Below are 14,226 nucleotides of genomic sequence, written 5' to 3'. Positions count from 1 at the left end.
GTGGAAAACAGGATGCGGGGGTTCCGGTTGGTGCTGTCGATGAGGGTGGAGAAGTGGGCAGATTTGGCGGCTTGGAGAGCATCACGGTAGGAGGAGATGTGAACTTTATAGGCTTCGGCGTGGACGGTGAGGTGGGTTCGTTTGAACAATCTTTCAAGTTGACGGCCGGTCTGTTTCATGGTACGGAGTTCCGGGGTGTACCAGGGGGCGGGGTTGGTGAATGAAACAGAGGAGGTTTTCCAGGGGGCCAGAGAGTCGAGGGAGTCAGAGAGAATTGAGTTGAGTGTGGTGGCATAGTCGTCAGGGGAAGAGGGGGCAGAGTCGGGCGGGAAGGCAGAGGATATGAGCTGGGAGAGCGTGAGGGGGTTGACTGCCTTGATGTTGCGGTAGGAGATGGTGCGTTTTTTGGGGTTGTGGGGGGAGGGTAGAGGGGCGGAGAAGAGGATGCAGAGATGATCAGAGAGTGGGAAGGGGAGGGGCTGGGGGTTAGATAATGGTAGAAAGGAGGAGCAGACTAAGTCCAGAATGTGGCCTTTGGTATGGGTGGGGAAGTCAATGTGTTGGGTGAGGTGGAAGCAGTCAAGGAGGGAGAGGAAGTCAGATGTCAGGGGGGCATTGGGCTGATCCATGTGGATGTTGAAGTCGCCGGTAAGTAGGAGGTGGGAAGATAGAGAGGATGCAATGGTGAGTAGTTCAGACAGTTCAGAGAGGAAAGAGGGGTATCAATGGATGAGGATGGTGGAGAGGGGATCCACATGGTGTGTTCAAGGACAGGCAGCATCTCCTCATCAAAAACTAACCTAAAAACTTGACCAATATAGTTGTGGACTGAGACAACCCTTATTTTGTTATTTTGAGTTTATTACATATACTACTTTATATGTGTAGCAATGTATTTAGTGTTTGCAGGTTTTATGTGTTTCTGCAAACAAATGTTTACTGTAATCAAACCATCTCTCATGAGTTGGATGTATGCCCCCTGCAAGGCTGTGTGCAGCCATTTGTTTTTGTAAAATGCTACATCTGTCACACATGTTCTTAGCAGCTCACAATTGTTGGTTTTACAGTTATTTGTTATTTCAAGTTTTGAACAAAGTTAATGTCATAACTTGTGTTTGATGTTATTTTTCTTTATTCACTTGGATAGTTTGATCGTTGATTGATGGAGTAATATGGGTTTCATAACCTGACAAATTAAAAGGATTTATGTTATAATAACAGAGCAACAAGCAAACATATTTTTTACATCTATGCAAATATATATGTAATATTTGTAACTTGAATAAGTAATAAATTCAGTTATTTAACATTAAGGAGTAGTTACATTTATTTTACATTGCATTTAGTTACATTGCATTTAGTTACATTTATAAGTTACATCTGGCCCTTTGCGGGCAACGATTATGCTGATGTGGCCCTCGGTGAAAATGAGTTTGACACCCCTGCTCTAACCCATGCGTACGCACTAAGCACAAAAACGGGAGAGACGATAAACTGCGGGACCATTGGCAGAAGGAAGAATGGAGAGAAATATGTGGAAATAATACCATAAATAAAATGTTACCTCTCATTTATCATATATGAAGAAGTCATTTTCAAACATTGATTAAAGCCAATCTTACAATGATTTAACAAATGCCTGTTTGAGACTCCTCAGTGCACACAAAAACATAACTGGGAGAAATAAATAAATACGGATATGTTATTTAAAACCACCTCGAATATGTTGTGTTGATGTTATGAAATGTTTTCTCATAAATTATGCGGTAAGCAGGAGGACAGAATTACGTCTAAACTGAAGCCGTTTTGCATTTCTATAGGTTGTAGATACGAGCATGGTTTTATATACTATCATGTTTAATCGGGTTTTATGCCGTCTGCCAAAACTTGATGCTCGTAAAAAACAGGAGGTATGGAAACTAAGAACACCATATGTGGTCAATTGTACAGCTAATATAACACAACACATTAGTTGTATTTCCTTTAACTGGTGGATATAGAGTTTCTGCGGGGGGAGAGTCACTCCCTCCGGAGGGATTCCCCGATCATTTTTTACAGTTTCTCATCAAGGGGGGGGGGGTCTCCTGTCCCCAAACACACTGCCTGAGGAAGGCTATGTGTATTTTTTTGTCGTTAGCCTTTTTCGGACCACTTATTTCTTTATTTTGGTGACGATCCGACCTCCATGCTACTACTCTGGTTCAAACTGCATCTACCAAACAATATGATTTATCTCGACCTCCCCAAAATAACCAAAATCTGACACGGTGTGAGATGTCTTTTTTTGCTGTTCTGTCGTCATTTCCTGCGATCTTCTTCATAAAGTCAGTCAAAATGAATGAATGGGCGTTTCTTTGACTATTTATAGGCAAATATAGGCGTTACGTGAAGCTGCACCGCATTTCGAGTCGATTGTGATTTATAAAAAAGGGAAACCGGCGTAGGAAGTGCCATACTCACTTTCCTCGCCGGTACGCAATGTTTGGTGAATCGGAAAATGTCGGAAAATGTATGTTCCTATTTTTTGGGGATTTCTACTGCGTAAGCAACCTTCCCACGTCAATCCTACGCACGCCGTTATAAATGAGGCCCCAGCTCACAGGGATGCGTTCAAATTTAGTAAGTAATTTGAGGAACTGTCGAAATGGCAAACGCAGATAAAGTTGAGCTCGAAAATCCTCCAGCATCATCGAAGTCTCCGGTTTGGGAACATTTTGCTTTGCAGTTACGTACAAGGATGACGGACAATGACAGGTGGACCGAACCAAAGCTGTTTGTCGGCATTGTTCAACTAAAATTGGTTACGCGGCTGGCAATACATTAAACTTGCACACTCATTTGAAAAGGCATCTCCCGAACGTGAATATCACCGGTACCTAGGGATGGGTATCGTTAGGATTTTATCGGTACTGCTTATCGGTAATTTTTTATACTCTTATCGATACTTTTCAATAATTTGGTGCTCAAAATTAGACATGAATACAAGATACGAAGATTAAACAGTCATTTTATTGTAATTTCCTTGCAGAAATAACTGTACAACTTATACAATAGCTTCTCAGAAGCAGACACAAATAAATAAAATAACTTAAAGGGGCCTGGCTCGCCCCATCATGCTTTTTGGGGTTTTCCCTCAGACAGAGGATGACATTTTTTTTTACCATTTGTAAATCAGTTACATCTTCATCCAGACATTTCAAACTGACAACCTAGCTCGACAAGAGATCCTTAAAACATTGTCCTACAGTGACATCATGCAAAACTGTGATATGAAGAAATTGGTAAAAAGGCTAAGATGGCAAAAAGATAAAGGCGAGTACTTATATTATTCTGGATTGTACTTTTAAATCATCACAAAATAAATGATGTGCTGAACTGAAACACGTCAAATTGTGTCTGAAGGTTTAAACATAGAACAAAGTATTTGAGCTTAAATATGTCAATTCCTAGAAAACGACCAACAATTGCTGAACCATACATTGAAACGTTGACCTTTAACAACATTTAAATGCAGTTTTCCAATTCACAATGACATCTGTAATTTTAACTGGTTTATAAAGCATTCAATGAAAGGCCAACTTATTATAGGTGTAGGAGCTCACATTAATACACTGTCAGTGTTAATAAACTAAAAAAAGACAAGGCGATGTGCCTGCAAGACTTCACTTAGGTAAACAAAACATATTACCGTGCGCAGCAGCTAACATGCCTGCGAGCCTTCGCTCAGGTCACATTTACACAAGGCCCGCAAATCGTATCAGGTTGCACTGAGGAGGACGTTGTTAGCGTGCTACTGCTAGCACTATTAGCACTAGCACGGGAGTCTCAACAATAATAAGAGCGCTGTTGAGAGAGATGACGAGTGGCATTTAAAGTGGCCAATCAGAGGGGTCTCAAACCGCATACATCACACGGGATGAGGGTTCCTAACCAACCAGAATGGTTTAAAGTTAAACTAAGGAAGTAGATGTAACACATGTACAGATAGCAGCACCGTTTGTCCAGCGGCTTAACGGTATACCGATACCGTCCAATCAGGTACCGGTATTGACTTAGTACCGGTTCTCGGTACCCATCCCTACCGGTACCAAAACAAAAATGACTGAAGTGCAAACCCAACTCCCACTAGCATTTAAGCCTCCACCACTCGCAAAAAGTTCAGACCGAGCCAAAGCTATTACAAACGCCAAATATCCTTATGGTGCCATGTTAGCAAAGCGCTACCTGGCTGTATCTGCTACCTCTGTCCCTAGCGAGAGGGTGTTCTCCACAGCAGGAGACATTGTTAGTGCCAGCAGATCTGCCCTTTCGGCAAGCAATGTGACTGGACCAGTAGCGTAGGCAGAAATTTACTTTAGGGTGGGCCAGATTTTTCTTCTGCGCATCAGAAGCTAACAACAATCCCCGCCGGTACCGGTGGCTGATTACTTTTAGAATACTTTCTTTTTCCATAACAGATTGGTATGTTTTGGTGAACAGGAGACACGTGTTTTACTGTTTTAATGGCTTATCAAGAGCACAAACACAACCTCTTGGTGTCATTCTGGACAGCTCTCTCATTTGCACCTCGGACTGCACTCTTTCCTTAGAATATGTTATGAATTGTAAGATGTCCTTGGGTGCTTTGAAAGGCGCCCCTAAATAGAATGAATTATCCTTATTATTATTATCTGAAACGATGTAATAACTTTTATAACTTGTTCCAGTCACTTGCCCCATGCATTCAGCAGCAGCAGGCCATTCACTTTGATTTTATCCCGTTATAAATGTCATCATTTCGACAATAAAGAAATGATACATAAACGTTATCTTGCACATTTTATCTTACCATCTCCGTTTCTAACTTTCAATATATTTTAAAAGAGCTCTCTCTCTCTCATCTGCGTGCGGGGGCGGGGCCTCACCGACACGCTGCATCTCTCTCTCGCTCACAGACATGCCGCAGCGCTGTGCAGTGTGCACACAGTTCTGCAGGTAATGAATATAACATTTTATGAGGAAACCTTTCCACCAATAATTCCAATAAGTATTGCAAAATGTATCCACTTCAGGTTTACGAAAGTAACTGTAATCAGATTACTCGTTTTTCAAATGTAACGCCAGCTGAATACGCTTGATTTTTGTATTCTGATTACGTAACCCTGTTACATGTATTCCGTTACAACCCACCAGCAGATGAAAAACACCCACCTCTCCGCCTCTTCCAAGGGAACCGTGCGACAGAGTTTCCGTTAACATTTATTTTCTTCTGACAGCCCAGCCAGCAGCAGGAGAGGTGTGGAGAGGGAGGCGGGGCTATTTCATCGTTATCAGAAAATGATCGTATAGATCGCTGCTAGATGAGGGCAGTGGGGGCTCTTCTTGGAGTCTGGCTTTTAAAAAAAAAATAGTTCATTAGTGAACTTTGAGCCATCATTTATTTTGCACTCTCTGCCTCTCTCACGTTATTATGGCGAGCGCCGGAACCAACAATCAGTTTTTACCGTAAATGAGTTCGGTTCAGAGGACAAAACACATGCAACATTAATTCAACTCGATATTTGTTCACTTGAATTTCACTTTGAATTCTTGGATATTCTCAATGGGTGAATACATTTTTTTATAATAATACAAAAATTAAAAAAAATTATAATAATTAAATTAGGGATGCACCGAATATTCGGCCGCCGAAAATTATCGGCCGAAAATGGTTAAAAAGGCTCTTTCGGCTTTTGGCCGAAAGGGTTTTAGCACCGAAAAAATATCACCGAATGTCAGAGAACAGGGTTACGTTGGTAAGATAACGTGTTGTTGTGATGACGTAATCAAAACGCAGCGACAAGCACGGCGCGCGACCATGCTCGCGGCTGGCTCACAGCCAACATGTCTGCCGCTTGGAGATATTTAAAAATATCAGAGAAAGAGGCGCGGATTGCGATTTGTAAAACGTGTTCAGCTGACATTTCTCGAGGGGGTGTAACTGCAAAGACTTTCACCACTTCGGGATTACTCCACCACTTGAAATCAAAACACCCGGACAAATATGCGGAGTAAGATCAAATCACAAGCACTGACAGCGAGAGACTGTTCAGCGCTGCCTCTCATGTGCTTGATGAGAAGAGGAACAGACTTATGGCTGATAAAGCAGAGAAGCTACTGTTCATTAAAAAGAACCTCCCACTTTTCCTTAATCAGTAGACAAGGCTGGTTTATCATAAGCTTATCTATTGCTACATGTCTACTCTATACCCACTTTCCTGAACAATTTTCATTGTGAGTTATAATTCACCATCTCAGGTTATCATTAGGGGGAAATTACAGCAGCACAGTGTTCAATATATTGTACTTTCGGTATCTAAATGATACAATGTTGTTTACATTGCTCATGAGGACAGACCACCTTATTTGCAGATTCTTGAAATTGTAATTTAATTTGCAATTGATTGTGGATTTTGTATCCAGTTTTCACTTTATGTATCTTTATACAATGTGTACTACTTTGCTTATGAGGACAGACAGCCTTATTTAGATTCTTGAAATTCAATTGTAATTTCATTTGTAAATAGTTACATTCATGTGGATTTATCCATTTTGCACATTTGTATGCATGCACTTATAGCAGGGTATATGCAGGAATCCTGAAGTCAAATTTAATACCTTTTAAGACCTTTTTTAAGACCCTTTCCATACATTTTAAGACCTCATCGCAACTTTGAGTTCTAACCGGTTACATTGGCAACACACTTTACTATATTGATTGTAAGATAGCAAAACTAAACAGAGTGCAGACAGACTACTGAAGCCTCCTTTCCACATGAACTTCAACCTCTCTGTGAAGGTCAGGTTTAATGCAGTATGCTGCTTTTTTGCTTCTGTAGACTCTGTGCTCTTTCATTCCAGTAAAACTCCTCAGAAACCATTAGAAACCAGTATTTGACCAATAAACAAAACAATTGACAAAACTTTGAACTATGAAATATGTTAAACTTTGGTGAGCTTCAGCGGGGTAATGCCATATAGGAGCTCCCTCACAAATACCCAGGGGTTAAATTGGGCTGGGGCTGTCCGGGGCTAAGCCCTGGCACATAGGACGATGCTCTGACGTCATCACCCTCACACATTTGTCATATGTTTACAAAAAAGGATATATATGTTAAGAATTTTCTCGTTCTTAATATAGACTATATTTAGGGTCTATATGTGTTGACTTTACTTTAAAATAGCAGATCTCTGTGACCGGATATAGTTTGGCTTAGACCCCGGCCCCACAAGGACGCATACGGTAAAACGCATACGCAAGCGTAAAAAAGGCTTCCGTTCACACGCATTCGATTCATTAATGTGTCCGTTCACACTAGACCGCTGGAAATGCTGGAAACGATGTAGTACATATGTCAGGCCTGTAAGTGGCGCTGCTGCCGCCCGAAATACACCAAGAGCAGCGAAGAAGACCCCGGAGCATGGTTGCCATGGTTGCCCTTCTGTTTATTCTCCGCGATGGACGGCGTGTTCTCCTGCTGTATCTCTCAGGTAGTCCACCAGCAGATGAAAAACACCCACCTCTCCGCCTCTTCCAAGGAACGAGGGGACCGTGCGGCAGTTTCCGTAAAAAAAATGTTCCCCCGGTCAACATTTCCGTTAAAGTTTAAATCTTCCGTACAAAATTAGAAAAGTGCTGGTCAGAGGTCGTCTGTTATTTATTGAGCTTTAAAACAAATTGATAATGACTCTGTTCTCTGTATAATAATATAATAATATTTAATAAACGGTGACTGCCTCTCTTTTCCTCCCCCTCTTCTGACAGCCCAGCAGCAGCAGGAGACGTGGGGAGAGGGAGGCGAGCTATTTCATCGTGATCAGAAAATGATCATATAGGGCACACACGGAGCCGTTGGACCCCCAGAGCGTTGCGTATGCCGGTCTACCCACCTTGGGACCCGTTACCGTAGTCGTTTAGTTCCACCCCCCCCCCACACACAGAGCGGAGCAAGGCAACGAAACTTAAAATAATAAGCAGCATTTTAGGGCGCGCTATGCATGGGGCCGCCTTGTGGGGTTTCCCGACATGTCGTTTCAGTAAATTAAAGGGTGTTTCATGTTGTCGTTGCGGTGAACCTTCTTAATACCTTGGAAAATGCCATTTAATACTTTTTAATACTTTTTAATAGCCTTAATTTTCACTAAATTGATTTATCAACTTTTAATACTTTTTAAGACCCCGCGGACACCCTGTATAGGTGCATTTGTTGTTGTTGAAGCCTTGCTGTTACAGTCTTTATTTACACTATTTTGTTGTAGGCCTACTGGCCTAGATGTTTATGCAGTTTTAAAGCACCTTGGCTTTGTTCTGAATGCACTTTGTTGTAGTTATCCTACAGAGAAAAGAAAATGCACTTGACTTGGAATTAATGTACTGTATGCATTCAAAAGTGCTGAATAAATGTTTTATGGACCCATACTAGTGATTATTATTTAAGTTAAGTTAAGTTAAGTTAAGTTAAGTTAAGTTAAGTTAAGTTAAGTTAAGTTAAGTTAAGTTAAGTTAAGTTAAGTTAAGTTAAGTTAAGTTAAGTTAAGTTAAGTTAAGTTAAGTTAAGTTAAGTTAAGTTAAGTTAAGTTAAGTTAAGTTAAGTTAAGTTAAGTTAAGTTAAGTTAAGTTAAGTTAAGTTAAGTTAAGTTAAGTTTTGCCATAATCATGTCTTTTTCCATAATCAGGAAGCTGAACAACATTGGTAAAAAATGTATACATTATATATATATATATATTTCTATTAATCATTTTCGGCCTTTGGCCAACTGTTTCCTATTTTCGGTATCGGTTTCGGCCAAGAATTTCCCATTCGGTGCACCCCTAAATTAAATGACACCGAAGCTTTCTCAGGGTGGGCCAATGAGTAAACTGGGTGGACCTGGGCCCACCCTGGCCCTATGGTGGCTACGCCACTGGACAACTTAATTTTTCTTTAAAAAAGCATGAAAATACAATGACAAGCAAGTCATAATGTCAAACTGGCTGCTTAGGTAATAGTACAGTACAGTTCAAATACAGATTATTTCAGTTCATCGAAATGCATAACCTTAATGTTTATTTTATTATATTTTGTATTTATTTGAGTGAATATTCACAGTTTAATAATAATTAAAAACCCAAAACTAATAGTTTATGTTTTGTGAGTACTAGTACAGTAAAGTTCAAATACAGATTATTTCAGTTCATCGAAATACTGCACCTTAAATGTTTATTTTATTTTGTATATATTTGAGTGAATACATTATTCACAGTTTAATAATAATAAAAAATATATATATATATATATTTATTTTATGTTTTGTGATAATTTTTTCTGCTGTACCGAACCGTAACCTAAAAACCGAGGTACGTACCGAACCGAAATGTTTATGAACCGTTCAGTGCATGACATTAAGGATTTTGGGAGATGGCCCTGTGGGCCATCTAAGCTAATTTACAGATGGCCCTGAGCCCAATAGAGATTGCCCTGAAAAATGCGTGCGGACGAAATGCCACGAAGGGTTTGGGGGGCCTCCCCCTAGAACATTTAGATTTGTGCAGGTCTTAGATGCTGTCTGGTGCATTCTCTAGACTGAATTATAAGATGAACCACCACAATATTACAATTTCAATTTTATTCTTCATTTCACTTGTTTGTTTGTTCTTGTTTGTGTTTGCTCTCTTGGATGCCCTGCATAGCTATAAGAAATACTTAAGTTGTTGGTCAAGACACTTTCCATCAGATGAAGGCAAATGCCTTCATCAGATGGAAAAAGTAGAAAACATTACATTCAGTTGTAACTGCGAAAACAAACATTATTTACACTATTATGGTCCCTGTTAAAAATGTTTGTAATGTTATCTACTGTAAATTGGTCGAACGAATGCCTCCTCATCCGGAAGGTGACCGAGCAGACCCGAGCAGCAGTCGAGAGGAGCCGAGCGCATCCGCGAAGCACACAAAATGGTGACGTCGGAGTTCCCGTTGGCCGGCAAATCTAAATCTCTCCGGTCAAAATTATTTCCCTTTAGCGCAATACCTCTTCAGTTGCGCCACTTATGTGACAGACAAGAATAGTCCATTCTAATTTCTAACACTTAATGTGGAGAAAGAGATGTCCTGTATGGGTTGATTGTGCGTTGATCTGTTGGTAATGCCTCGGGGTTCCGGTGGGCATGTAAACAAATGCATAATGCTGCGCTATACTTTGTGGCCTCACCCGGTTGCATAGCAACAGTTATTGTTTAGGTGTCTTTTAATAAGCAGGTAGTCATATCATTAGCTAGAACTAGCTGGATCTGATTGATATGGACATAAACGCGAGTGAAGTCTAATCTGACGGGAGAGAGATCAGCTGCTGCTGACGAGTCCACACGCAGCTCTGCATGATCACATGCAGCGGTGAGCGGACAAAACACACACTTCAGGTTAGAATATCATACGTAGCTATTTTAATGACCTCTCAAACTACCGTAACTAGTTATAGATATGTTTAGTTTTACTGTCGGGTCACTCATTACTGGATCCGCGAGCTGCTGGCATAATAGATTGCCCGATCGGGCAACCAGCAGGTGAGGCTTCATTTCCCGAGCTAAATACTAGATGGCCCCGGGCCATCGGACAGTCCTTAATGTCGAGCCCTGCCGTTACACCCATAGTACCTGGTGGTGCGAACATAAACAAAAAACAAGTTGCAAAGTAGGTAGAAAAAAAGAAATGTATAAAGATAATAAAAAATAAGTATTTTAAAGAAACAATTTAGCATTAAAAAGGGATGCTGAAGACAAGTATTTACACCAAATGTATCTATAAAAATAATCTTAAAAGCAAAAGCACTCAGGACAAACTACAGTGTATTATATTTTTAAAGAATACTGTGTAGACACACCTGTCATTTATATATTATCATATGTATATATGTCCCCTGTAGTGTAAATATATATGTCTGTTGCCGCAGTTTTTTGGTCTTTTGTAGAAGAATTTTAGTTTATCTGGAATATTGTGTATTTTTTGTAATATATGACTTTTCTACTGTAGACATGTATTTATTAGCTGTTTATTTTTATATGTATATACTTTATTCCACCTTTTAAATTATATTAATACCTGAACACACTGCTGCTGTAACAAGAATTTCCCTATTTGGGATCAATAAAGTATCTTCTATCAAATCCAAACAACAGCTGTAGTGGTGGAGAACTTGCTTCCTTTAAAATAATGGCCTCCAAGATGATCTTGAAAGTTCTTTACTCTCATTTCTACTGAAGTTAAAGTCCTATCAGTAGTCTCAGTATGATGTGGGTTAAAGCAAAGGAGTGTTATCAGCTTTAGGTAGTCCAAGTTTAAGCAGTATAAGACGTACAGGAGTATTAAAAGCTTTGTGTAGTTAGAGTATCAGCAGTAAAGGTACAGGAGCAGTATCAGTTTTACATAGTCAAAGTTTAAACAGTATACTATAAGTACAGGAGTATTGACAGCTGCATATAGTTAAAGTAACAGCAGTACAGCAGGGCTCGACATTAAGGGCTGCCCGATGGCCCGGGGCCATCTAGTATTTAGCTCGGGCAATGAAGCCTCACCTGCTGGTTGCCCGATCGGCCAATCTATTATGCCAGTATCATGCAGCTCGCGGATCCAGTAATGAGTGACCCGACAGTAAAACTAAACATATCTATAACTAGTTACGGTAGTTTGAGAGGTCATTAAAATAGCTACGTGTGTTATTCTAACCTGAGGTGTGTGTTTTGTCCGCTCACTGCTGCATGTGATCATGCAGAACTGCGTGTCGACTCATCAGCAGCAGCTGATCTCTCTCTCCCGTCAGATTAGACTTCACTCGCGTTTATGTCGATATTGATCAGATCTAGCTAATGATAGGACTACCTGCTTATTAAAAGACACCTAAACAATAAGTGTCGCTATGCAACTGGGTGAGGCCACAAAGTATAGCGCAGCATTATGCATTTGTTTACATGCCCACCGGAACCCCGAGGCATTATCAACAGATCAACGCACAATCAACCCATACAGGACATCTCTTTCTCCACATTAAGTGTTAGACATTAGAATTGACTATTTTTGTCTGTCACATACTCTTCTTGTCTGTTACATAAGTGGCGAAACTGAAGCGGTATTGTGCTAAAGGGAAATTATTGTGACCGAAGAGATTTAGATTTTGCCGGCCAACGGGAACTCGGTTATGGCTAGAAAGGATCTTCCGTTCCGTTTCCGTCTTGTGTAAAACTCTCGCGAGAGTTTGGCTGAATGTCACGTCGCTGAATGTTTACGTTTGGCAGGCAGCCTTTCAGTTACGATCGTTAACATCAGTTGGCCACAGCAAATGATGGTGAGAAGCTAAACTATCTATTAATTATGTCAATGACAGGGAGTGTGATTATTGAAATAGGGTGTTAGCAGTCTTGTTGGTGTTCAAAGAAGAATGACAACACTGTAGATCACCAACACTATGGTTTATTTTTTATTCACAGGCAAGTCAACGTTGTCGCAGTAAAAGTCCCAAGATAGCTCCTGGTGCAATAAAATGTTCCCTTTCAGTGTTTCACTATTATATCTGATGTTTCTCTATTAATGTTGCTGCTGCATTAATGTGTATGTTGCATCATGTTACTGCTGTAAATGTGTTTCCGAGCCGCTCCAATTACAACGAGAGTTACAACGAGAACGTGACGTCATATTTACACTAGACGGATCCTTTCTAGCCATAACCCGGGAACTCTGACGTTGCCATTTTGTATGCTTCGCGGATGCGCTCGGCTCCTCTCGACTGCTGCTCGGGTCTGCTCGGTCAGCTTCCGGATGAGGAGGCATTCGTTCGACCAAATTACAGTAGATAACATTACAAACATTTTTAACAGGGGCCATAATAGTGTAAATAATGTTTGTTTTGGCAGTTACAACTGAATGTAATGTTTTCTACTTTTTTTTTTGGAAAGTGTCTTGACCAACAACTTAAGTATTTCTTATAGCTATGCAGGGCATGCAAGCGAGCAAACACAAACAAGAACAAACAAACAAGTGAAATGAAGAATAAAATTGAAATTTTACAATATAATATTGTGCTGGTTCATCTTATAATTCAGTCTAGAGAATGCACCAGACAGCATAGATCTAAGACCTGCAAAAATCGAAATGCTCTAGGGGGAGGCCCCCCAAATCCTTCGTGGCATTTCGTCCGCACGCATTTTTCAGGGCAATCTCTATTGGGCTCAGGGTCATCTGTAAATTAGCTTAGATGGCCCACAGGGCCATCTCCCAAAATCCTTAATGTCATGCACTGAGTAGTGACATGAGTAGGATCAGCTTTAAGAGGTTGAAATATCAGCAGCAAGTTCTACCAACGTATATCTCATTATACACGTTAGTTTGTAGTTTTTCTAGTCTTTGTGATGTTTTCTGACGATCAAAATAATTCAAACACACCTTCCGTTCCATTATCATCGTCATGCAGTATCGTTACAGTAAAAGTGGAGTTAAAGCAGTTTCTGACCGAGGTATTTCTCCCCCTCCTAATGAATACATTTTGAATGTAGGACTTTAGTATTCAATCCCGCTATATAATATGATTAATTACGTTTCTGCAAACTTCATTTACCGGTGTATATCACATAGCATACCTTATTTTGAAGCTGTCCTAGTGTTTTATCTGTGTTATCTGACGAAAAAAATAATGGAATCTCATCGTTAGCATAAAAGTGGCTAGACTTTGAGTAATGTTAACCTGTGTGGGGTTAGCACTGATACTATGCCATCCGGGACACCGACGTTAACGTTAGCTTTACTCACTTTTCTAGTTTCTTGGAAATCTCCTCAACTTCGCCATTGTGTTGAGAGTTATCCATCCTGTGTGTTGTCCACGATTAACAAACACAATTCAGGAATTTTTCGGTAGAAGAACCCCACAGACACACCGACAGCTGCTGCTGAAAGGAGTTGTGTGTTGTTGTGTTTGAAACGCAGCTAACCTCCCCGCCAAATAGTTATTCTTCTTCTTCTTCTCTTGCTTTTGGCGGATTGCAAACAACTTAAAAGGTGCATACCGCCACCTACTGTACATGAGTATGCATCATCACATCATTCCAACTCATTAACCAATGTTCTAATCAAAATTAAATTAAAATAAATTAATAAAACCATTAAATAAATAAAACAAAACAAAACAAATCTATGTTCTTTCCTGACCTAATGTTAAATTATTTTTCCTACCCCAGTTTCACTC

At 40.2% G+C, this 14,226-nt stretch overlaps 1 protein-coding gene across 1 annotated transcript in view; it reads right to left on the bottom strand.

Moving 5' to 3' along the window:
• The window catches only part of LOC307043276 (DNA excision repair protein ERCC-6-like), a 61,513-nt gene extending 47,515 nt beyond the window's left edge, over nucleotides 1-13,998 (bottom strand). The window contains 1 exon segment of the mRNA XM_079687632.1: nucleotides 13,794-13,998. Coding sequence (XP_079543758.1) covers nucleotides 13,794-13,849 — 56 coding nt within the window. The 5' untranslated portion in view covers nucleotides 13,850-13,998.
• Nucleotides 13,999-14,226: the final 228 nt, after the last annotated feature.

The sequence above is a fragment of the Notothenia rossii genome (genome assembly GCF_949606895.1).
Source record: "Notothenia rossii genome assembly, chromosome: 6".
Classification (NCBI taxonomy): domain Eukaryota; kingdom Metazoa; phylum Chordata; class Actinopteri; order Perciformes; family Nototheniidae; genus Notothenia; species Notothenia rossii.
This window is presented reverse-complemented; position numbering and strand designations above follow the sequence as displayed.